Raw genomic sequence first — 26967 nt, 5'->3', positions numbered from 1 at the left:
ATATGATGTCCTGTCTCTCTTATTGTAATTATTCTTAAAAATGTTCTTGAGTACATTTCTTTAATCCATCTAACACAGATAAGTAATTGATCAATAGATAGTGTTTAGATACTTAATAGTAAGTAACATTTGGCTTTCCTAGGTTTTATTTGGCTAAACATAGTGGCCGTCAACTTACACTCCAGCATCATATGGGCTCAGCAGATTTGAATGCTACATTTTATGGTCCAATTAAAAAGGTAAATGTTTTTAATATTTTTCTATTTTTATGTTAAGATGACATTTTCTGGGAAAATTGTATTTCATTTATTAATAAAATTATTTTGTTATTTAAATCCATAATTTTACTCTTTTATGTGTTTTTTTTTTTTTTATTTCTGCTTGATTTCTTTGCAAATGTTTTTGAGTCTTGACAGTACAATTTTAATTGACTGAAAATGCAACCTTAAAAAGAGATAACATTATACATGAAGAAATTGACATTGTTGGTTATTCTAGTATTTGAGATTAAAATTCTGCGTTTAAGTTGGCTTCTAGCTTGTTTGCGTACATGCTGTCTTGTATTACATGTTTTTGAGGTGGACATTCTCAGCATAACTGAGATCTATAGTAGGAATGGGAAATGAAGGGCTGTCCTCGCACTCATCATGGAAGTTGCTGGTGTATTAAGATGTTGAATATCAATCTATTTTCTGAGATAAAAGTAAAAGTGACATAAAGTGTGATAATGTTCAGTTAATACCGGTATTATATCATTTGCTACAGAAGAAGTGTTTCCCTGTCTTGTGGTTTTCAAATTTTATTGTATTACAGTTTGTAATATTATGAATTTAAGTTGGAGTTTTATCTTGGGCAAAAAAAGAAGTTTATTGCAATACAAACAAATTCTGTCAAAATTATAAAATTTAAGTCCTGTGCACCATGTTTGCTGTAAAACATTAAAATAGGCCGTCTTGCTACAATTAGATGTTTTGGTTAAATTGACCAGGTTGTGTTACTAACGGTATTAGTAGGCCACCCAAGTACAACATAATGTGCAATTTTCACTTACAAAAAACACAGAATGTTATCTTTCTAGACCTGTTATGTTCTTAGCTATGGTATTTAAAATATATTCAGTTTAAATGTGCCTAACTTTTAGAAGTCCTGTTGAACAACCTTCTAATAAAAACTACATCTTGAAGGTAAAATTATGAAAAGCAAATTCTGGATAATGTCATTATAAAGCACTCGTTAAGGTAATGGTACAAGGACTAAAATGCTCTAAAAGCATAGTTTCCAAAAATATGATTTAAAGCGTGAATTGGTAAACATGCATCATCCTAAAGCCTATTGTTAAAAGAATTGCTTGACTTTTCAGCTGACATGGGAAAATCTTTCCAATTTAACAAAACAGAAACAAAAAAAAAATCAAGTATGTTGTCTCCTTCCCCACAGTTACAAGAACCAAAAATAATTGGACAAATTAATATTAAATAAAACTGTCAAATTTAGTATTTGGTTGTTATGTTTAGTACTCGCTGAAGCCGTGTTCAGCTTCTGCTTATTTCATCTATTATTTGCCTTTAGTCTTGCCTTCAGATTGTGAAATACATACTCAAATGGATTTATGTCAGCTATTTGACTGTGCCATTTAAGAACTTTCCATTTTTTTTGTCTTGGAAAAACTCTTTGGTTACTTTAGCAGCATGGTTTGGGTCATTTATCTGTGTAAAGAAACCATCAAGTTATTTTTGACATATTCTGTTGAATCTGAGCCGATGTCTTTGTAAACCTCAGAATTTGGGCTAGGCAATGTATGGAAACATCAATTCAGTTTATTTCATGAAAATCTATATGCTCAAGGCAATAAGAGAATATACAGCACTTAATTTTCCACAACTTCTCCTGAACTTTAAATATTCGGTGCTCTTTTTATGTATGTCTGCATTTATTCCACCCATGCAGCCTGGTGTTATTAAGCATAAAAAGAATAAAGTGAGGATCAGAAGAGGAAGCGTTTAGAGCAAGTAGAGTTAGTGCTGCTGTTTGCAAATGGTTTTCTTTTTCCATTATGACAGTTCAGACTATACAGCATCTAAAGGTAGAACATGTTACCACATATAAAGAGGCGATCCTGGCACCCAGTTCTCTGATAAGCAAAGTTCATAAAATGTTTGTTGTGGAGCATAGCATATGAGCTGTCTAGCCCCAGGTAGTTGGGGGTTGAAGACCTGCAGTGACTACTGTATTTCAGAGCAAATTTTGCCTATTTAACTTGTTCCCAAAAAATTCTTGTTTTCTGTCAGTGACTTCCGCCTACATTTCACACAGTCTCCGTTACTGTAATGTTATAAGCAGGAATAAAACAGCATCCTTCATAGTGTTTTTTTTTTTCTTTTCATTCTTTAAAATTCATATAAGTTATGGTGTGAACTGCATTATTGGACATTTTATTCTCATATTGAGTATGTACCTTTGTTTAGCAGGTGAATTTTATTGTTCTGATGTGTCCTTGTGTACACTCCATTTTTTGTGTCTACACTTTAAAAAAAACTGTAGTTTACAGTGTAACTTACAGCATGTCCCTACTTGTGTGTAACAAGTTTTTTCTAAACGATTAGCTAATGTCTATAAAATTTTTATAAAGTTTTTCTTTAGTTATATGTTACCCTTCTAGTAAGTGTTCATTCATGTGGCAGTCTCTGGGAATGGTATTTCTTTCCGTGCTTTTGGAGGTAAATGCAAATTATTTTGCTACTGGTTCAGACTGAAGAACTATATTTCCATGCACTGGGCTTTTTTCTTACATCAGAGAACTACTTAATTATAACTATTGTTTGTGAAATGGAACATTTGAACTTGCTGTATTTTTTTTTTCATTACAATTTAAATTTATTAGGAGTCGGAACATTTTTGCCGACCAGACTCCAGATACCCAAAATTCCATGCCTGCTTTGCCCTTTCTTATATAGTTTCTCTGTGTTTAGACACCAGTTCAACCTGTCATTAACGTGGACCACCTATATATCCACTACTTGAATAGTGAATGGACATGGAGTCTCTTTGGTACGGTGTAAATCAATCAATATTACTCATAAGTGCAGAATCATCTTATAATTTTTGCAAGTGATGTGACCTGGTATTACTATTTATAGTCTGTGGTATACAGAGTAAAGAGAAAAGGAGGCAGAACTATTCCTTATGGTACTCTAGTGTTGCTCACATTTGTATCAGAAACAGTCCTTCAGTCAGTTTGCAGTTTGTCTGACAGTCCATTATTCAGGACACCATAGGCCAGGTGTGGGCAAAGTCGTTCCTGGAGGGCCGCAGTGGCTACAGGTTTTTGTTCCAACCCAATTGCTTAACAAGAAGCACTTATTGCTCAAGTAACACTTCTGCTTCACTTTAGTTGTCTCACTTGTTATGATTTTGAACCTTTATTGCTTATTTTAGTCTTAAACAGCCGTATTCTCATTTTGTAATTGCTCCATATTAGCAATAAGATGGAAATGATAAAATAAACCAGCAGTTCTCTGTTTGGCTTATTTCCATTTACACCTGTGTGGATTTATCGTGCATTGTTTGGTTTGATTAAATACTTGGAAGGAAAGTGAAGAGAAAAAAGTGAAGGACTGAGATCCATTTTAGCCTTCAAATCATCTGGATGATATGCTTACAAAGGAAAATGACTTGACATAACAGAGTTAAAGCACTTAAAAAGCCATGAAATTAAAATATTGGTAGCAATTGTTTTCTAATTAAGCAATTAGGTTGGAACAAAAACCTGCAGCCCTCCAGGAACGAATTTGCCCACCCCTGCCATAGGCTAATCCTTCTGCATATCTCTGATATAATTCAGTCGTAATTCTCACAGTTTTGTCAGCTTCGTCCAAGTGAGAATAAGCCTTTTGGAGCAGATAGATAATTGCATCCTCCTCTCTAGTCTTTATCCGATAGGCAAACTGCAGCGGGTTTAGGTTGCTTACAGAAAGTGGACTCCTATGGTCTAGGACCAGTCTGTCAAAGGTCTTCATAATGTGAGAAGTGCCACTGGTCTGCAGGCAGTAAGTAAAAAGATGTCAATCTTCTTTGGAACAAGGAGAATGTAGAAAGTTTTCCACAGCAGTGGCACTTTCTGAAGCCTTAAGGGACAGACGGAACAGGTGACAGAGGACACTACAAATTTGGTCAGCATAGGCCTTAAGAACATGAGGACTGACTCTGTCTGGTCCCACAGCTTTTCCAGTGTTTACCTTCCTTAGTTGCCTTTTTACTTGGTCTTCAGTTATGGACAGTCCACACTGATGGCAAGAGGTGGACTTGTCACTGGCCATTCCAGTTGATGTAGTACGTATGTTGTGGGGTGACTAGTCATTGAAAGAAGGTGGCAGTGGGAGGGAAAATCTATTACAAAATAGTTTCAGGGTGTTAGCTTTGTCCACATCCCCTTCTAGCACCTGAGGCCTGAATTGCTGGAGTCCAGTAATTGTACCCAATCCATTCCAGACACCCTTCATGTTATTCTGAGTGAGTTTGTTTTCTATTTTAGCTTTATAAGTTTCCTTTCCTTCACTCAGCTTTTTCTTTAGTATATGCTTGTACATCCTTCAGAGCCTTTTTGTCACCAGATTTGAATGCTCTCTTTCTCTCATTCAGGAGACCCTTTAGCTCTTTAGTAATCCAGGGCTTGTTGTTTAGAAACTAAAGCACTGCCTTTTTGGGTACCACTGTGTCAACATGGAAGGTAATATAGTTCATGATAAAGTGACAAAGTCTTTCAGTATTGTTCCCATTTGACTTGCACATCATTTCTCAGTCTGTCATTTGTAAGCAGTAATTCAGAGCCATTTCAGGCTCTACTTCCTTGCTATTCTGGTGGTAACAGGTTGCCATCTGATAACAGGCTTGCAGCTGGGAATAAGGTGAATCAGATTGTGGTTTAGATTTGCCTAAAGGAGCAAGTACATTATATTTAAAGGCAAATTTTAATGCAGCAGGTCCAGCATGTTTTTCCTCTAGTTGAACTGGTCACAAACTGATAGAAATCTGTCATCATTTGTTCCAAAGTCACATGGTTGTAGGTAAACAACATATTACACCTGCAGGGTCGAAGTGAGTCACAATTAAGGTATTGGTGACAGAATGAATAATTTCCATTGCTAGGTCCCCATTTGTGTAGGCAGGTATATAAATATTAATAAGGATGATAAAATTGATCTCTCTGGGCAAATAACGTGAACAAATTCTGATGCCAGAATTTCAATGTCCGAGTTACAAACTGTAGTGTTAATATGCTCCCATTTACACCATTCCTCATTCACATAGATGACCAGTCCTCCTCCTGTCTTTTTCCACACCCCACTGGGTCATTGTCTGCTTTAATAAGATAAAATCCGTCCAGCATTTAAACAGTGTCAGGTGTATCAGGTTTAAGTCTGATCTCCGTAAAGCATAAAATGCTACTGTACTTATGGTCTCCAAATGGCCTGCTATAAGAGCAGACAATTCATTTATCTTATTTGACAGTGATCGAGCATTTCCTTTACAATAAGATGGCAGACCAGTTCTAAAACCTTTCTGCTTTGCTTTTACTCTCACTTTGGCACATGGCACTCTCCATCAATGGACAAACAACTGTTGCGGTAAAGTATAACTGAACTGCTTAGGCGTACGAACTGTATGTAAATATATTTTTTTTAAAGATTTTTAAGCACAAAAATGGTTAATTATACCATAGAATGCACAGTGTAATAGTAAACTAAAAGTAAAAACATTGAAAAACACTGACAAAACCTTGAAGAGAGAAAACTAACATTGCAAGAGTTCATGCTATAGCCTTACAAACCACTCACTGTAAAAACTTTTTTTTAATAAGTTTTAAGCACAGGGAAAAAAAATGAACATTTGAAAAATCCGTAATTTATACAAAAACTAACCATAAACAACCAAGAAAACTAACCTTGCTGGAGTTCACGCATAGCCTTCTGAACCGATCGCTGTTAAACACCTTTTTTTAATGAGTTTTAAGCACAGGGGAAAAAAATGAACATTTGGAAAATCCGTAATTTATACAAAAACTAATCATAAACAACCAAGAAAACTAACCTTGCATGAGTCGAGTTCTGGCATGAACGAAGTGAGGAGGAACTGGTTGGAGAGGAGATTACAGTTTTGAGGTAAAGTCTGTGATGATGCGGGTTCGCTTCTTGCTTCCGGGAGCCCTTAAACCTGTCACCGTCGGTAATGTTACCGATGAGCACAACAGTGAGGCACTATTGTACAATGGAGCAAGGGGATGGTGCAAAATGTGCCAATTGCTTTTATTAAAATCAACAAAACAACAATCAAAAACAAAGTCCAAATTAAATAAAGTGCAGTGCTTTCAGAATCCTTCAATAAATAAAGAATCCCATAAAAACAGAAGTGAAGTGAAAGTTGAAATCCAATAGAAAAAAGTCTTCATTAAATACAACAAGGTTAAAACAATGCTGGAAGCAGTCTCTTTAAAAACAAGCCGGTGCATTCTTTAACTGGCTTCTCAGTCTTATGCGGCCAGCCGTCATCCTTCTGGTCACCCCAGCTCCTTGATTGCTCAGCTGGAGCGACTGCTTCCTTCTGCCCCACCGAGTGTCAAACACCCCTGCTTGGACTCACTGTTCAGCTGCCTGCCTGCCTGCGAGCACGCACTCGCTCACTCGCACCGGTTCTTTCCACACTGCTTTCTGCTTACTTCCTCACTCCACAACCTCCGTCTATCTTTTCTTTTACCTCCCCTTAGCTGCCTCGCGCTTCTATTTATGAAGAGGACGTGGCAGCTGTATCAATCAACCACCACACCCCCTTGCTAAGCTGCAAGCGCAGCAATTATTTATTTAAAACTGGCCTCTTGATGTGAGTTGTGGACCCGCTATACCACAGAGTCCCTCTGCGCGATGCATGTCTGACCGAGAACAATGTACTGTACAGGGAGAGACTGAACACGTGAGGAAATCATCAGCGCGTCCGAACCGGAAGGGAAACTGGCTTGTTCACCACCCGAGTGTGTGGTGTTGGTTGTAACCCGATTTGTACTTGTTCAGTGACGTTCATGACCTGAGGTTCTACTGTACATATATTTTATGTGTGTTCAGTGTCTGCAACGATCTGGGTAGTTTTAGTACTACAGGAAATGTGAGGCGGGAAATGTTGAAGACCTAACTAAAACAGAAACGTTTTCCATGTTATAGTAATTATGTCAAAATGCTGATGTGACATGTATAATGTGTGAAGACTGAAATCCAAATATCAATTAAACTCTTTGACAAAAGGTATAACAAAACAAGTGTGCTTTCATTCTAGAATATAACCGAAGAATAAGAAATTATTCAGTTTACATGTTGCTGTCAATGTGTAAAAACTGAAGCCCAAATATCAATCGATTCAACCTAAACATGTCTGCTTGGCTGGTGTAGAGTTAAGAACTGATGCCTCATAATCAAGAGGTTGCGTGACTCAGACTCCCCTGTACAGTATTTAATATGCTAATGTATTTTCCATGTTGATTGAAGAAAGGCAACATACACATTATTTAACCACAGAACTACTGGCTAGGAAGCTGACTCTCTACCGTATTGGCCAGTTTAAACAAAAGACAAGAAAACCCTGAACACACATCAGGCAATAGCACACACCTCCACTTACATCATTACACTTGTTTAAAGTCAAATTAACGTGTTAAACACATTATATCTGAAATAAAATGAAAACACTTTTTGTAATGTACCATAAATCCAGATTACAATATGTGAAAGTCAGGATGTATCATAGCTCAGCTGAACTTCACATTAGTAGTAACAAAACTATGCACTGGGCTTTATTCTTACATCAGAGAAGTACTTAATTATGACTGTTTGTGAAATGGGACATTTGAACTTGATGTATTTTTTTCATTACAATTTAAAATTATTAGTAGTTGAGTCGGTACATTTTTACTGACTCCGACCCCGACTCCATGTACCCAAAACTGTCTCTGACTCCACAGCCGTGGTGTTCAAGCCCAGGTCCTCTCCATGTTTATTGTTTTGAGTAGTGAGCTGATGATATTACTATTACATAATAAAAACATACATTTGATTTGAGTCTTTAACAGCTAGTATAAATTTTTACTACTTGTAAAAGTTAGTGTTTTTTATTCGGTTTTATTCTCAGAGTAGTAGTTTTCCTTAAATCATTTTTAATGTCTTGATGTTCAACAACAAGAAAGTTGAGTAGGTTCCAGGAATTTTGTCAGATGGCTATTCAGCGAGAAACTCCGTTCTTGTTTTATCCTGTACTCTGTAAACTTTCAATTACATTTTTCAAAAAGTATATTATTATTATATCATTTCAAATGTATTAATTAAGTAAATATATTAAGGATCATTTTGAGTAGTTTTGCTGGTTGACGTTTTGTCTTGACAAATTTGCATGGCTGGAGCTTTTTGAGATTTTGTTGCAGATTTTTAAAGTGCACTAGCATCTGCTAGAATAACGGTAAAAATCCTATAGGAGAAGACTGTGGGATTTTTTATTCTGCATATATGTTATTACAAGTACACATTTATAGTGAAGGGGTACTATGTTGCCAACACCAGAAAGCCACAGAATCCAGCTTCCACGGGGATATAGAGGGAAACTGTAATTAGTTGGAAATATGCAGTGCTTCCTCTCAAAAATGAAAATATTTTATTTTCTTCTACTACACTGTATTATCCACATTTTATTCATCACAGGGCAGCCAGTCACTTGTTGTAATACGGATATATTTTGTACTGTGTGTGTGTGTGTGTGTATATATATATATATATACACACACACACACACAGTGGGTATGGAAAGTATTCAGACCCCCTTCAATTTTTCACTCTTTGTTATATTGCAGTCATTTGCTAAAATCATTTAAATTAATTTTTTTCCCCATTAATGTACACACAGCACCCCATATTGACAGACAAAAAAAAGAATTTTTGAAATTGTTGCAGATTTATTAAAAAAGAAAAACTGAAATATCACATGGTCCTAAGTATTCAGACCCTTTGCTCAGTATTTAGTTGAAGCACCCTTTTGAGCTAATCCAGCCATTAGTCTTCTTGGGAAAGATGCAACAAGTTTTTCACACCTGGATTTGGGGATCCTCTGCCATTCCTCCTTGCAGATCCTCTCCAGTTCTGTCAGGTTGGATGGTAAACGTTGGTGGACAGCCATTTTTAAGTCTCTCCAGAGATGCTCAATTGGGTTTAAGTCAGGGCTCTGGCTGGGCCATTCAAGAACAGTCAGATTCTTTTTTTTGTCTGTCAATATGGGGTGCTGTGTGTACATTAATGAGGAAAAAAATTAATTTAAATGATTTTAGCAAATGGCTGCAATATAACAAAGAGTGAAAAATTGAAGGGGGTTTGAATACTTTCCGTACCCACTGTGTGTGTGTGTGTGTGTATATGTATACGTATATATATATATATATATATATATATATATTTACACACACGTATATATCGCACGTAGACATATATATATATATATATAGATATATATATATACATACACACACACACGTGTCTGTGTGTATATATACTGTATGTGTGTGTATGTATATATGTACAGTATATAATACCTTAAAAAAAATTCAGTCCCTTGAAAGTCTATAATTTTACTAACTAATCTTGCATTGCATTATGAAATTTTGTTCTCTGTAATATTTTTATTCAAAACACCAGAACTTAAAATTTTATTTTAATACTGTGAAATTGAAGTAGTAAGGAATTTATCAAGAAAGAAAAGGAAATGTGCCATTTGCATAAGTATTCAGTTCCTGTGGAAGCTGTATGTTCATACAGGTGAAAGTCGAAGGCCTAATTAGGGCTCAATTTACTTATATTTGACCTCCACCTATTACTCATTAAAATACTTAGATTTTCTGGATATAAACACCACAGATACTGGATTGTTATTTAGTTTGTGAATCTGAAGGGCAGATGTGAAAATGGAAACTAAATGAATACAAATGTGTAGTTCAGGAAAATAACACAAAGTATATCCAAGTATTTGGATGTTCCAGTGGGCACTGTTGGTTTAGTTGTCAGGTAATGGAGGCTATGTCAAACCATTCTTATATTTGAAAGAAACCATCATGCCTTAAAACTCACAGTTCAGACAAGGAGGACAGTTTTGAAAGAAGCCACACACAGGCTACCAATCACGTTGCAGGAGCTATGAGGTAGAGTAGCTAGAACTGGAGTAAAGCTGCCGCAGTCAACCATATTAAGAGTTCTGCATGACATGGAATTAAATGGGTGGATAGCATAAAATAAGCCATTACTCAAAAAGAACCCTGTGAAAACATTGCTGGAGTGTGTTGCAAAGCATAATGATGGTAAAGTTGCAATATGGGAGAAAGGATTTGTCGTCAGACAAGACCAAGATAGAGCTTTATGGCCAAAGTTTAAAGATTTAATAATGCCCACAAAACCCCATAATGCTGGTAGCATTATTTACCAAAAAAATACACCATTGTCCAATTAACCTTAGATAATCATTATCGCTAGCTTTTTTGTTACATACTATACCTGCGTTATATACTGTTATGTATATCCCTAAGAGAAAAGCAAATTAAAAAATGATGAAGGTTTTTCTTTGCCTCTCTGTGTCTGTGTGTATCAATTATAAAACTGCATTGCATTAACCACAGTAACAGTCATCCAGTGTATTTAATGGTGCTTATTGTTATTGTGATAGTATGAATATCAGGAGATGCACAAAATATTGTATTATGGCTAGTCAATTTAACATCAGCAAATGCATATTTATTTTGCAATAGCAAAAATATAAACCAGACATTTAGGTAAGGTGCTCTTATGTGGCATCCATCTCACAGAATTAATTATTAAAGGATAAAACCACCAGTTTCATCATGATCAAAATGCTATCAATTTTGTTCTTAACATGATCGATCTATATTGAAATGCTTTATTGAAAATGATATATTAGGTAGTTAGTAAAGAAATATTACGCTTCATGTAAATGGAGCCATATTACGATTAGTCAGACATCCTTACCAAGTTGGAGGTATAGCAGCTGTTCGGTTAGTCAGCAGTAACATTGATGATGAGCGCTTGTCAATTTAAAGAAAAAAATAAAGAAACTGAGGACTGACTTATGATAGTTTAAATAACACCAGCTTTTCAATTATACTACTGCACTTCTCAAAATTTCATCATTTGGCAGTAATCATGTTAGTCGAATTGTTTGTCATTTTCTGGTTAAATTAATTCAAAATAAAGCGCATTTGCCATACTGCTGATTGCTTTTGTTACTTGACTGCAGGGATGTTAAAATCAAGAGATTTGGTAAACATCCTCTTTAATAAAACCCCTGTGTGCGTCCAGGTGTGTGTGTGTGTGTGTGTGTGTGTGTGTGTGTGTGTCTTTTGGTGAAGTGCGCATGCGAGAGGCACGGTGCGACACGCACGACTGACATCGTGGACACACACACACACACTGGAAGCTGAGCACACAGTGAATGGCGTAGCCGCGGCCACGCATGATAAGCAAATAAAGGACATCATTGCTGGGGAGACCCGTGGACGCACACACACTGGAAGCTGGGCACACAGTGAATGGCGTAGGTGTGGCTGCGCATGATAAGCAAGTAAAGGACAGCATTTGTGGAGAGAGTGCTGATTGGGTAGTCGCGGCCGCGCACATAAAATCCATTGCTGGGGAGACGCCACACATACTGCCCCGTGCATGTTTACTAACTTAACTATCTACTAACAACATGCCACCCAAAAAAAGGACACATCAAGTAGGACAAAAGACACAGACACTCAAATCGTATATAAGCAACATCTCCTGGAAGAACGGTCAGCTCAGCAAGTAAACATCAACAAAAGAGAGGCTGAAAGACAAAGAAAAATACGAGCAAATAGATCGATTGTAAAAAAGAAAATGAGCGTCAGAATATTCCCTGTATTGATTTGGCTCTGTCCTCTACTAATGTACCCTTTACCATAAGAAGGCGACAATTTCCAGTTACATTAGCCTTTGCCATAACAATTAATAAAGCTCAAGGACAAACCTTAGAAAAAGTTGCCATTTACTTGCCAGAACCAGTATTCAGCCACGGTCAGTTATATGTTGCATTATCAAGAGTTAGAAGTTTTACAGATGATGTTGTCAACGTTGTAGATGGTCCTGAACAAGAGTGTTTACAAAAAATGTTGTCTATAATGAAATTTTATTGAAAAATTTCCCGAGGTAAAAAAATAACATTTTCCTAAATATCTTCTTCAGATATTGTGTATTACAGATTGTTATAAAGTTTTACACTAAGGCAATATTAATTATACTTACTGTATTGTCATATACGTTTCTATTTTATTTTTAATATTATTTTACTTTAGGCTTCTTGCAAAAATATTTTTAACAAAAAAATTAAGACAACAAACAGAATGAGGTCAAGGTCCCTTGCCATTTAATATAGACTGTTCCTAATAATGTTTATGCAATACTGTTGTAGCGCCCGTTATTGTAACGGGCTTAATATCTAGTTTAGTATAAAGAATAAGAAATGTGTAGTTTAGTATAAAGAATAAGAAATGTGCAAGAGCACCTTGTATAAATGTCTGATTTATAATTTTCATATGCTGCTACAAAATAAATATGTATTTGGTGATGTTAAATTGACTAAGTCAGGTCAAGTTGGGGAGCATGCACTAGTACAGCACGTTGCCACACCACACAGTGAAACAGCTTGGGATCCCAATTGGCAACCCCAAAGGCAGACACACGGTCCAGTCTTACCCTATGTAGGTGACCATCTATCTGCTGCAGTCAGGTGTTACTTGGGCATCGCCTTGGTCTGGTCCAGCCGCTTGGGCCCTCAACAGTGAGGACCCAGCGAGCCATATCACCCTCGGGGGGGACATTTGTACCACATGGCCATACTGCCATAACTGATGACTCTGTGAGCAACCGCTCTTATGACACAAAGTCAAGCCAGCGGTATTCTCCGAAGTGATGTAGTACCAAAAGAATCCAGTCTTCACCTCAGGTCAAAGGATAGCGTCCAAGTAGCATATAGCGTAAATAGCAAAACAGGAAGCACCAAGGGCCTCAGGTATAAACGGTGCGTACGCACAAAAATGTTGTGTAAGAACGTTTTCCACATTCAAATCGCGATGTATAAAACCTAAACTTGGTGTAAAGCCACACACATTTCCACGGTACCTCATACCCTGTTGTACGCAAGTTCTCTGCTCGGTTTTGCAGACTGGTGGCACCCAGTTCTTGTGTCGTTATCCTTTGTTTTTTTAGATCCACATCCCTGATGCGGCTTTATAAATACACTTAAGTTAACCGCATATTGTTTATTAGTTTAATGCATCTGATTGTAATTAACCTGTAACAATATAATGGTCCACAGAATGGTCAAACTATTCCAAATACCAATACTGCTTTAGCGTTGTTACTCTCACTGCACCTCGGATCCCACATTGGATCATCTTTTTCCATATTACTCTCACTGCACCACTTATGATATTTATATCACTGTATCTGAGTGTGAATCACAGCTGTACAGCAGCTGATCGGAAAGAGAATTATCGGTATACAGCATTAAGCACAAGCTGCCTCAGCCATGCTATCTATTGAACTGCTCTCACTTGACAAACGCTTCAGAGCCTTTCCTGTACGGACCTCGCGGTTCAGAAACAGTTTCATCCCAAGAACTCTAAACGCACTCAATCAGTCCATCAAGTGCTCCTTGTATAACTGCTTGTACTTATTAGTACAATCACCTCACTGTAAACTTGCACTACAGTTATAATATTGTACAACCTGAGCCACTTTATAAAGCGCGTATTTACATATGATGAATATATCATTTTTAGATGAAATGCAGCAGAATGTTTATTATATTATACAGATTAAACTTTTAACTTTAACTACACGTTGCTGCAGCGCTAGCGAGCTGCTGGCGCTCTGTTCACTTTCACGGATTGTTCCTGCCTCGCACTGTATTCTTGCTGGTGCTGACGCGACACTGGAAAGATAGATGGATAGAATAATTAAACACGTACTATGAAGATATTTCAATGTTCCTTAAAAGTTTTGAAGAATCCGTGTTCTAAGCTTACAGATGGCTTAACGTCTATTACAGAGCTGATTGTGTGGCGATTGGGTATTTGGAGAAAGCAAAGTAAGGACAGGAATTGAAGGTTAGTACGTTTGAAAGAGACAGTACTGCTACAATAACGTATTTCATTGAAGGTAGCACACAGCGCAGCAAGCATCTTGCTTGAGACATGAACAGTCACTGCGCCACCATGTTCCCATGTTTAATAACATGCTTTAACTTCTGTCATCATGAAAATGACATCACCTATACATCTCAGTATTTTAATTATTCAGAGAGCTGTAATATCACGAATGTAATGGATTCTGTGTCCTGTCGGAGGAAGAGAAAGCCCAGAAGCACGTAGTGATGATTCACACACATAGAGCACATAGAAGATCAAATACAAAACAAAGCATTTAACGTGCTACTTTGGTTACGGTGGGATTGAGAAACTAGTAAATTAAACGATTTTAAGATTAAGTTTATGATGTTCTACTTTAATGACAAAATAAACTACGTGATTAAAGTGGAAATTTAGAGATTAAAGTTGACATTTCATGCTTTTTCCCCACTGTGTGCCTTTTTGTTCTCTTTAATCTAATAAGCTTTCATATGACACACAGACGGTGGGCTACGACTCACCTTTTCACGGCAACTTTGATATCTGACAACTTCTTTTTTATTTCGGGCACTGTGCAACTTTGTGAACATGAGCTTTTGAGTTTCTCCGCCACGCTATGTCACTCAATCAACTTCCTTTTGTTGTTTAATCCAAAAAATAGTATGTTTTTCTTTGCCTCCACTTGGTATTCGCTGAAATTCTTCTTCCCTCTTGCTTTTGCCATTGCCTTTTCACAGAAGGCTGAGGTTAAGGGCTATTTATATTTATTTGCATATTCAAAGAGGCATAATTCTGGAAGGAGTTTGGGTGGGACAGCAGGCGCGTGCATGTGCGTTACTTTTCATGCTGACCAGGATTTATGTAGTGGAAGAATGTGGAAGTTGGCGTACACACAGATTTATGCATCTGGATTTTTTTGTGCATAAGCACATTTCCGCTTTTGTCCGTACACCATGTTATAGTGTGAATTCTATGTATGGCGTTATATATTAGGCCCCAGGACTCTGACTTGGGCCTTGGACCTTTGTCCTTTTACACTGATATCAGGAGCATCACACACCCCTTTTCTGTGACCTCATGATACCTCATACTCTCCCAGTCCATCTACTGACTTCATAGGAAGAGACACCAGAGACATGTATGTTGTTGCCAAGGTAAGTAAACCTCTCGATGAGGCAGACACATACACTGCTGATGGCTGTACCTAAGAGGCCATTGAAGACCTGGATCTTGGTTTTTTATCCAGGACAGTTACAAGCCCAAAAACTCCGATTCCTTGCTTAGTCTCTCAAGAGCCCCAATCAGAGCTTCCATTGACACCGCAAAGATGACCACATCGTTGGCAAAGTCAACATCAATGAATCTTTCTTACCAACAGAAGCCCCAGAGCCACTGAACTCCATGACTCTTCCCAACACCCAGTCCAAACCCAGTCCATGCAACCACTGAAGAGAGTAGGAGCAAGAACACACCTCTGACAAACCCCAGAATCAAATGGGAAAAACACAAAACTTAAGCCTCCTCTCTGTATAGCTCTCACAGTACCACTGAAGAGACCGGCCATGATATCCCGCAACTTGGGAGGAATTACGTAAAGTCTCAATGTTCCACAGGGCAACTTAATCAACTGAGTCTAATGTTTTATGAAAATCGACAAAGGCTGCAAAGAAACTCTGCCGATATTCACGTTTGTGTTCCACGAAAACCCTCAGTGCTAGGATGCTATTGATGGTAGACTTTTTAGTCGTAAAACCAGACTGCTCCTATTGCTAGTAGATGAGCTGCTTGCAATGCCAGTAGGATTGCCTTACCATCAGCCTGGAGAAATTCACCCTGTATACCACAGATCCCTGAAGCCTTTACTACCCTTAGCTGGTTCACCACCTGTGCAGTCTCTGTGAGATTGGGTGGTTCATAGCTAATCGGAGGATCAGCCTCAAGAACCATGGGCCCAGATGTTTAAAATCCCAGGTGGAGGATCAGCTTTAAAAAGCTGTTCAAAGTAGCCAGCCCAGCAGGTCACAACTGTGGTATCATCCGTACGGACCGTTCCATCACCTGCCCTGTCTACAACTGTCCAAGAATCAGATTTGGATATGCGTAATGCTTTGATTCCTCGGTAAGCAGGATGCGAGTCACTAGACCATAGATGGTGTGTCACTTGCTCAAAGATTCTTCTAACAAACACCTCTTTATCTCCCCTCATAACCGTCTAAGCAATCCTTCTCCGTTCCTGTTACAGACCAGAGTTGCCGTCAAGCCGTGTGCTGTGACTCCTCTTACTGATATCCAGGGTGCCCTGCGAGATGAAACACCACCTTCTGGGAACACTGGCAACACCAGCACAAACCTCAGAAACCTTCAGGGTCAAGGTCTTCAACATTTACATTAGGATCGGCAGTCACACCCAAGTCTCCAAGCTTCCTCACACAAACTGTTTTCAGATTCATTAGAAACAGCCTGATCTTGGAGTCTGGCCAGGTCCAGCGTCATTCTCATATTATTAGGGTGGTGGTAGCCTACTGGACCTAAGCTGAATCTTAAGAGTAGCAACAAGAAGTCTGTGGTCAGAATTCACAAACTGGTCACTTCTGTAGACCCTGCAGTTCTGTTGGAGCCTCCAGTGTCTGCCCACAAGGATGTGATCGATCTCCTTCACGATGCCACCAGTATTGGAGTACCAAGTCCAATGATGCAGCTCAGGGTACAGGGTCCCAGTAATCCGCAGCCCTTGACCTTTTGCAAAGTCCAGGAACATGGAGCCACTTTCACCACAGTTGCCAGACTCATACAATCCTCATAGCCAGCCCTGTCAGTGCCAGTGCTATTCCTTGAGTATGACAGCCATCATAGCGACCAAATCAATAAAAGGTATACCCACCTACAGAGATCTGCCCAGTCACAAGTCTACCAACCTCAGAGAGTGCTTCCACTGAAATGCGAGTTTACAAAGCTCCTCTGATGGCAGAGAAAGATGATCATCATGCTGCAGAGAAAAGACGTTCCACACACCTATCCAGATGGGCTGCCATGCAGTGGGTGACGCCTCAGCACCACACTAGTTTCAGCCCCCAACAAGCTTGACATCACTGGTTGTCCTGCGGTTTCTAGTCTTCTGGGGATATGAGGCTACTAAGGGGTTTTCCCCATCCCCTTCATAATGCATGCAGCCTTCCTTAGTGTGGCTGCAACAGAGCTACTCACATGGAGAGCAGAATGGAGTCCTGTCTGTCGTTTTTGAGCTGGGAGAAGCTCTGTAAATTGACTAGCCATGGTAGAATATTTTGTGCATCTCCTGAGGCTCATACTATCACAATGATATAAACTCCATTAAATACACTGGATTTGACTGTCACAGTGTTTAATGCAATACAGCTTTATAATTGATACATTTAGTCACAGAAAGGCAGAGAAAAAACTTTATGCTGCCATCATTTTTTGATTTGCATTTGTCTTGGGGATATACATAACAGTATATAATGCAAGTATAGTATGTAACAATAAAATCTAGAGATGTTTTCTCTCACTCTAAAGTGCCATATGATGAGGATATTAAGACAGTATTTTAGAAAGGACAAAAACGACGATTTCAACAAAACGCTCCCAACATTCATTCTACGCTATGGGATTCTACTTACTGCAGTACATACTCAGAAATTAAGTGACTACCATGTGTATCACTAAGAGGCATTTGAAAACAGCAATGACATCTAGACACAGTAAAGAATCCAGTGGGCTTGTCTGTGGTTAGATTAAGTCACTAGAATATGAAAAATGAGATTCAAATTACTCTATAAAAGAAAATAAGGTACTAAAACAACACAAAAAACTGGCACCTGGACACTTATATTTGGTGAGCTGTGACACCTGTCAGAAGCCTGTAGGTTCAACGAGAGATAAAACTAAGAAGACAAATTGTTTGATTTTAGAGGCACTGTTTTAAATTTTAATTTTCTTTTATAAAAATGGACTTGTCAAACAATATACTGCCTATCAATATGCCTGTAAGCTGAAAAAGTGACCTAGCTGCAAGCAACAACATCAGCACTCAAAATGGTTAAAACGGCAACAGCCTGACGCTCAATAACTGTTATATAAGATAAAATAAATCCTGTTGTACTCTCTAAGGGTGGAATGGTAGCTCTGAGGCTAAGGGTCTGCACTGGCATCTGGAAGGTTGCAGGTTCAAATCCTGTTACTGCCAGAAGGGATCCTACTCCTGAGAAATGCTTCAGGCATGCTGTACAGTGGCTGACCCTGCACTCTGACCTGCAAAGGTCATATGAACAGTCAATTCCCCTTTGGGGATTAATAAAGCATATTAAATCAAAGAAAAATGCTCTGTGTTAAGTTTGAGAAAATGTTGAATGTGGTGGTGATAGCATTATGTGGTAGGGAAGCTTTTCAGCAGCAGCAAGTTGCAGTTTGGTTATGATTGATGGGGCGACGAATGCTGAACAATACAGACAGGTCTTTTAGAAATTTTAAGCTGTCATGAAAGCTTGTCTTTAAGATGGAAAGTGATCCAAAGCAGCCTGAGAGCCACAATGGATTGTCTTAAAATTAAGAAAATTGATCTGACCTAACCCAACCCTGATGAAAATCTCCAGTGAGATATAAAATGTGCGGCCCACTCTCACACCCATCCACTAAACTGGTATAGCTTGAGCAATTTTGCAGTGCCGAATAGCCAAATCTTGCTCCATCAGATTGTGCAAAATTAGCAGGGATTTAGTCAAAAAGAGGAATTTCTATGATAGCTGCAAGGGATGGTTCAACCAAGTACTGAATGGGATGAAATTAGTTCTTAGAAATTGTTGGCATTTCAGTTTATATAATTTCATTTTTAATGGTTTATAATTTCCTTTTTCTTTTTTGAGTGGCAGAAATAAAACAAAATCCCCATTTAAATATTTTATATCAAAATCCCAGGTTTTGACAACCTGAAAAAAAACACAGAAAAGGGTTTGGGGCTTAGTATGTTTTCAGGGCACTGTGCATGTCTTCCTAGTGTGCTTTATCAGGGTGTACAAAATGAAATTGTCTTGGGAGGATGAGTTCATAACCGGTTTTACCTCGGCCTGTCAGTGGTTGTTTGATATAATACTTGATTTGGATCAGTTGTGTAATTTGATGTATAGCTTCCTTGTAAAACTGCATGTCCATACTATATGTTGCAGTCCTGTTTTCTCCCGCAAAGTACATTGTGTTTGAGGGAAGGGGAATGGGGTTTAGCTTTAGGCGCTTATGATTTATCTTTATTTCATAACTAGCTTTTACATCCTTGAACAATTTAAACAGTTTTTAATCACATCCCTACTACATGCTGAATAGTTTTTGGGTGGATGTTACTGTATATATGAATCATCTTTACCTTTTCCCATAGTAAATTAAAACAAAATTTTGTTTTAAATTTAAATCTCTACAAAGAATACTACTACTACTAATGTATTTTTTAAAAATAATCATCCCTCCAATGACCTTGTTCACATCTGCCACAAACCAGTATTGCTTCATTATTACACCAGTAATCCTTCTATATAGGTGATGACTGTATATTCATTAAATGTTAATTATATAGAATAGCCTTCTTACCATAATTTAAATTCTTTGCAACAATACTGCATTTTCCTTCTTGCAAAGATCATACATTATGATAAACATTTAACAATTTTATGTTTCTAATTTTCAGTATAAATATTACTTTTTATTAGTCATTTCACACTACCACAACACACTTGTCATTACGTTTTAAAGATGTATTTCTTTGGTCATATTACTGTTGTCACTATGTCAGAAAAATATTTGCTCTTTTGTTTTTCTCTTTTGTTTGAAACAGGAGGATGGTTCTGATGTTGGTGTAGGAGGAGCTCAAGTAACTGGTTCTAATACCAGAAAGCACATACTTCAAGTTTCCACGTTCCAGATGACAATATTAATGCTTTTTAATAATAGAGAAAAATACACCTTTGAGGTATCATTGAAATATTAATACATTAGATTCCAATAATTTGTTAGAATGAAAGAAATTTAAAACAGTACATACATTTCTAAAGCAGTTTGTTTATATCAACAGTGAATGATATGAAATAAACAATTAAATGTGGTTGCTGATGCCTCATGGTAATGTGTAGTAAACTATGTGTTTTGTGCTTAGTTGTATTCTCTTTTTAGTTTTTGTGAGGCAGAACAGTGGGTAATATTGTAGTTGTGAATTCTGTCTGTTACATTATTTATTACATGCAGGTTTCTTAAACTATGTATTTGTAATTCATTGCATGCCTAATTGTACAGGAAATCCAACAAGAGACAGATATTCCTGAAAGAGAACTGGTAAGGGCATTACAGTCATTGGCATGTGGCAAGCCAACACAAAGAGTACTTACAAAGGAGCCCAAATCCAAGGAAATTGAAAATGGACATGTTTTTACAGTGAATGATCAGTTTACCTCAAAACTACACAGAGTAAAGATTCAGACAGGTATGTATAAATCATAACTTAAGTAGTTGTAATGCTTAAACAACAAACGTGTCTCGTAACTTTGGGATTGAAGGTATTGGCTTACATCTTGGGTGGAAGATCTAGTATGATGGGTTGTATATAATTTGTTGAAAGATCTTTTTTCCAAGTTACCCACAGATTCCATGTCGGTTTACAGGAAATACAGCATACTTTGACATTATTTTCCTTAAAAGTGTGAAATAGTTGCTGGTACACATAAGCATAATTAAAAAGCCTGCACATGAGGTACCCCATTCCTCATTATCGTATTGAAAGTACAGAAGCAGTTATTTTGACACTTAAAATGGCTACATTGGCTCAGATTGTACTGACTCAACAGTTCAGTTTATTGACTACCTAGATCAAAAATATGATCTTTTGTAGTTTGCAGTTAGAAGTTCAGAAATATTCTAACACATGTTCTTAACACTCCAACATTTCCACGTGTTTACTAGCATATTTCATGGCTTCAAGTGGTAAAATAGAAAAGTAATAAAAATCTACATAGTTAATAATAATGATAAATATTTCACTTGTTAATAAAATTATTGGATCATTTATTAAAGGAGCTTGGTGGGTTTGTGCATTGCATTTGTAAGGTTACTAGTTTTAATTTTTTGACATTTTATTGTTAAATCAGGGCAACATACGTTATAATAATTACTTGATCCCATGCTGGAATTGTAAGTTTCCTCACTTACAAAGAAATGAACAGTCTCTAATTTTTATGGTAGTTTCATTTTAATGGAGAGAGACAGAATATCAACTAAAAATCCAGAAAAAACATTACATAAAAGTTATAAATTGATTTGCATGTCATTAAGTGAAATAGGTATTTGATACCCATGCCAAACATGACGTAGTACTTGATTGAGAAACTCTAGTTGGCAAGCACAGCAGTAAGACGTTTCTTGTAGTTGATCACCAGGTTTGCACAAATCTCAGGAGGGATTTTGGCCCACTCCTCTTTACAGAAACCCTCTAAATCCTTTAGGTTTATTGGATGCCATTCAGCAACTCGAAGTTTCAGCTCCCTCCACACATTTTCTATAGGATTGAGGCCGGGAGACAGGCTAAGCCACTCCATGACCTTAATGTGCTTCTTCTTTAGCCACTCCTTTGTTGCCTTGGCGGTATCTTTTGGAGCATTGTCATGCTGGAAGACCCATTCACAACCCTGTGATGATGTGGGTCTTGCTCCATGCTTCCATCTCGCTTTTGGGAACCTCTTGAACCTGACACCATCGGTAATGTAACTGGATGAGGTGGGCAAGTGCTTTTATTAGAAACAAATAAAGCAAATCCAAACAGTGTTCAAAAGAAGTGCAGTGCTCAAAGTCAATAAATCCATAAAACCAGGATGAAATATGGAGGTCAAAATAATCCAATAAATATTCCATTTAAAAATGAGGTTAAAAATCAATAATGGCTGGAAGCAGTGCTTTAAAAAACCCGGTGCCTTCTTTAACTGGTGGCTCTCCTGTTTCTCCCATCCGGGCCCTACAACAGGGTAGTCGCCCTACCTGCAATTGACCTTCTCCTACTGGTCTGGTAGCTTTCTGACCTCTGGCTTCGTACTGCTCTGCCAGATCGAGACTCAGGTTCCCTAGTGACCAGGGCGCTCGTGCAGGGGCTTCAACCTCCCAAGCCTCCGACTTCCGCTGCCTTTCGAGGCAAACGTCCTTGATCATTGTTACTCCTGCTCCTCTGCAAAACTCAGCAGGAGTGACCCAATCCATCTGCCCCCGAGTGCTGGCCAAACACCCTGCTAGGGCTTGCTTCCCAGCTGCCAGTCATTATTACAGGAAGCGTGCTCTTGGTTGCTTCTGCAACGACTCCTTCTTCTGCCTTTTCTCCTTTTTAACCTCCATCCTTTTCTTTTTTCTCCCCTCTGCAGTCGCTTTCCTACTATTTATAATGGGGACGTGGCACAGGTGCGACGAGTAGCAGCTCCCGGCATCAATTACAGATATGAGCAATCCCACACCTGTGCACTTCAGTGCGGAAATGCCTAAGCCCATATCGCGCCCAGGAACCGCTCTGGTTCTTGTCCAAGATTTTACAGTCCATTGGCCCCGTCCATTGGCCCCTCAATGCAGTGAAGTTGTCCTGTATCCTTAACAGAAAAACTGCCCCAAACATAATGTTTACACCTCCATGCTTGACTGTGGGGATGGTGATCTTTTAGGTCATACTCATAACAGCATTTCTCTTCCTCCAAATACAGCAGGTCGAGTTGATACCAGAGAGCTCGATTTTGATTTTATCTGACCCTAGTACTTTCTCCCAAGCCTTATCTGAATCATTTAGATGTTCACTGGCAAACTTAAGATGTGCCTGTGCATGTGTCTTTTTGAGCAGGGGGACCTTGCGGGGGCAGCAAGATTTCAGTCCATTACATCATAGTGTGTTACGAATGGTGTTCTTGGTAACTGTGGTCCTAGTTGCCTTCAGATCATTAACTAGCTGCTCCTGTGTAGTTTTGGGCTGATCCCTCACCTTTCTCATGATCATCCTCACCCCATGAAGCAAGATGTTGTATGGAGCTCCAGACTAAGGGCGATTGATGGTCATTTTATATTTCTTCCATTTCGAAGAATCACACCAACAGTTGTCTCCTTCTCACCAAGCTTCTTGCTGATGGTCTTGTAGCCCATTCCAGCCTTATGTAGCTCTACAATCTTGTCCCTGACATTCATTGACAGCTCTTTGGTCTTGCCCATTGTGGTGGAGAGGTTGGAACAAAAAAATTGATTCTGTGGACAGGTGTCCTTTATACATATAATGAGCTGAGATCAGGAGTATCTGCAATTGATTGATTGTAATCGCCAATCTGTGGGAGGCAGAATTCTGGCTGTGTTGTTGTAGATCAAATACTTATTTCTCTCAGTAGCATGCAAATCAATGTATAATTTTTACGTAAGTGTTTTTGTGATTTTTGGTTGGAATTCTGCCACTCTCCTTTAAAATGAAATTACCATAAAAATTGGAGTCAGTTCATTTCTTTGTAAGTGAGCAAACTTACAAATTCAGCAGGGGATCAAATAATTATTTCCCCCACTGTAATATCACATTCTCCAATCTGCTTAATAGAATTCAAGGCTGTGAGTAATATTTTTTTCTTATAATGCTCCTTCGTTGTACTTTTGGATTTTTGTTTGCGTTTGTAATGATTGTTCGGCCAGTCTGGTGTATGATGTGTTTTTTAAACATTTGCATGTGCTTTGCACTGTTCTCTTTTCATTTAATTTTGGTAAACTTCACTCTCAACTGATAAACAACTTGTTGCCTAATGTTGTTACCACCATGCTAAACAGTATGCTGACAAGTGTTACTTTTATAGTTGCTGCCAAACAAGGAGAGTCTGATCCGGAAAGAAAAGAAACAAGACAAAAGGTAGATGATGACAGAAAACATGAGATTGAAGCTGCCATTGTTCGTATTATGAAATCAAGAAAAAAGATGCAACATAATGTGCTGGTAGCAGAGGTAAGTTTTTTGTTGGTCAGTTAACCAATGTTTTCTGCATCAATGTTAATTAACTAAGAGCCCCTATTGCATCACTGGAGTGTAGGATACTACTTTATTCGTAGGCAAAAGATAAGGCAAAAGTCTGTAGAGTTGTGGTTATAGGACAGCTGTTGCATAGCAAACTATGTAGCATCACAAAGAATATTTGTTTTTTGTAACAAACATTAGTGTGCAGGGTGCTTGCTCATCAAGTAGCTACATAATAAATATTACATATCAATTTGAATTCATTATTTCTACATTTACATTTACTTATTTGGCTGATACCTTTATCCAAAGTGACTTACAACATTTGTGATACAATTAGTTACATGTCTTTGTGGTTTGCCAATTGTAGCACAGGCAGGTCAAGTGCCTTGCTCAGGGTCACACAGTGTTGGTAGCGGGATTTGAACCAACAACCTCAGGGTTTGAATTCCCAAGCCTTAACCTCTACACTTCACTGCCTGGTCTTCATCTGTGAGATGAAGAGGAGACTCTAATGCAACATATGTGTTTAGGACTTGTGCTGTTTCAAAACAAACAACATTTTATTATTTGTGTTTTTCATAGTAATAGTAGCAAATAAACAATATGCCCGTGCTGAAAATGTGAAGGACATCATTGATGCCTTAGGATATTCAAAAGCACATGCACACTGTGTTTCAAAAAGTATATTTGCTGGTGAAACTGTAGAAAGAAATTTGTTTTCCTCTTCCATTACAAGGCAAAGGATGACAATGTTTTGTCATGAATCATGATAGGGGATGAAATATAAGTCACTTTGAGCTAGAAACCAAATGATTGTCAATTGAATTGCATCGTTTATCTTTCGCTCAGAACAGTTTCAGGTTGTTCTTCCAGCGGGGGAAGTCATTGCCACTGCGATTTGGAATATCTGTTTGGAGTGTCTGTTTTGCTAGAAATTATGCCACGTGGTCAAATAATTAACTCACATCTATACATTCAGACATTCTGCAATAACTTGCCGTCTAATATTTCCACCATTTTTGGGATCTTAAAGGCACCATACATTACAAAAGGTTTGGGAGTGATAAAATTATTGAAAAGGTGAAGAACTGGCTATAAGTGCGGACCAGTAAGACCACTTGCATTAAAAAGATAAAAATATTTGTTTGCTATACATATTTAAAATCAACCAATGGTTTAAAAAGACAGTTTAAAAGGCAAGCCCCAGAAATGTGTTAATTATTGGAAATGCCGATTCATCAAGCATACTGATGGTCAGGGAGGCACTAAGATAGCAGTAGGTCCTTATTATGTAAGTAATTCAGCAAAGATTTACAGGAATTTCATTGTGTTATCAGAATTCTTTTTTTTATCATTTTATGTCCAGAAATCCTAAGAATTTTTGTTTTTATTCACATACAGGTGACTCAGCAGCTGAGGGCTCGTTTCTTACCAAGCCCAGTTGTAATTAAAAAGAGAATTGAAGGACTTATTGAGAGAGAATATTTGGCACGAACACCTGAGGATCGCAAAGTTTATACATATGTAGCGTGAAATGCATTCATTGAGTTAAAAAATATTTTGGACTACATTATAAGCATGAACTGGGAAGTTCCTTTTAATTAAGCAAACACTGGGAAGACCTCTTCTCCATTTAAAACAAAGAAAAAGTGTTCTAGAATATTTAAATCAGGCCTCTATTCCCTGTGAGAATTTTCAACATGAATGGATCCAGCTTCAAGCTTTTCACCACTTTACCCTCGTAGAGATCGCCTCTAAACAATCCTTGGGAATAATGTGAATGCACAGCATTGTTTTCAAAACTGTAAAAACAAAAAAAAATTAAATAAAAAAATCACAAAAATGGATTATTGTTCATATGAATAAAATACTTGTTGAAATTTCTCTCCCCACTTCTTAATGTTGATGTAATTGTGTTTTCTTAGTGTTTTGCAGCACCTTGCTTGATTGTACAGATTTGAAGTCAAATGCAGCAAAAATAAGGTTTGACAGTTTTAATCTAAATTAAATCTGCAACTGATGGATAATTTCTGTAGCACCTAGCAAAGGATGCTTTGTAGCATGCTATATTTTACCAATTGGAACTCTTCACTCATGCTAGTAGTAAAATGCTTCATTTTGGTGGGGGACTAATGTACATTTTCAACCCAATATTGCCTACTCCTTTTTGAAACTGGGTTCTTCAGAGTACGGTTCATGAGGGATTTTTGTTTTTTATTTTTTTATTTTTATTTTTTGTTTCTGACAGGCTGATAAAGGATTCGATTTAACACGTTTTACTGTGTATAAAATGTAAAATAATTCTGTCATTGTACTCACTAAGAGGTCAATTGTACAGACCCTTGTTTCCATCATATTAAACGTCTAAAAAGGAAAATGGAGAATAGAGTTGAATTTTTTTATTTTTTTACTGAAAGAAGAAAAATGCCTTTGTTTAATTTGGAGGCTACAGTATTTATGTTTAATGAAGAATTTTATGCTAAATTCTAAGATGTTTTGCACCACTTTTTATCATTTGTAAGTTTTTGACTAGAGGAAAGAAAAATTTCTTTTTTTTTTTAATGTTTAATTTCAGGTAAGGCACTATTAACTTTGGAAAGATACATTCTTTTGGTGAAAATTATTTTTGCAGCTTTTGCATAGAATGCCACACACCATAAATAACTACATGTAAAATATATTGAACCAAATTAGAGGATCAAACTATTTTGAACAACACTGTCACTAT

At 37.6% G+C, this 26967-nt stretch overlaps 1 protein-coding gene across 1 annotated transcript in view; it reads left to right on the top strand.

The window, feature by feature from the left end:
* cul3b (cullin 3b) overlaps positions 1-26616 on the top strand; it is a 122590-nt gene extending 95974 nt beyond the window's left edge. The window contains exons 12-16 of the mRNA XM_039756147.1: positions 143-239; positions 20076-20210; positions 20531-20717; positions 24082-24227; positions 25641-26616. Coding sequence (XP_039612081.1) covers positions 143-239; positions 20076-20210; positions 20531-20717; positions 24082-24227; positions 25641-25772 — 697 coding nt within the window. The 3' untranslated portion in view covers positions 25773-26616. The remainder of the gene's footprint in view (positions 1-142; positions 240-20075; positions 20211-20530; positions 20718-24081; positions 24228-25640) is intronic.
* Positions 26617-26967: the final 351 nt, after the last annotated feature.

This window comes from Polypterus senegalus, chromosome 1 (assembly GCF_016835505.1).
Source record: "Polypterus senegalus isolate Bchr_013 chromosome 1, ASM1683550v1, whole genome shotgun sequence".
In the NCBI taxonomy this organism is placed as follows: Eukaryota; Metazoa; Chordata; class Cladistia; order Polypteriformes; family Polypteridae; genus Polypterus; species Polypterus senegalus.
The sequence above is the reverse complement of the archived record's forward strand: the minus strand, read 5'-3'. Positions and strand labels throughout refer to the sequence as shown.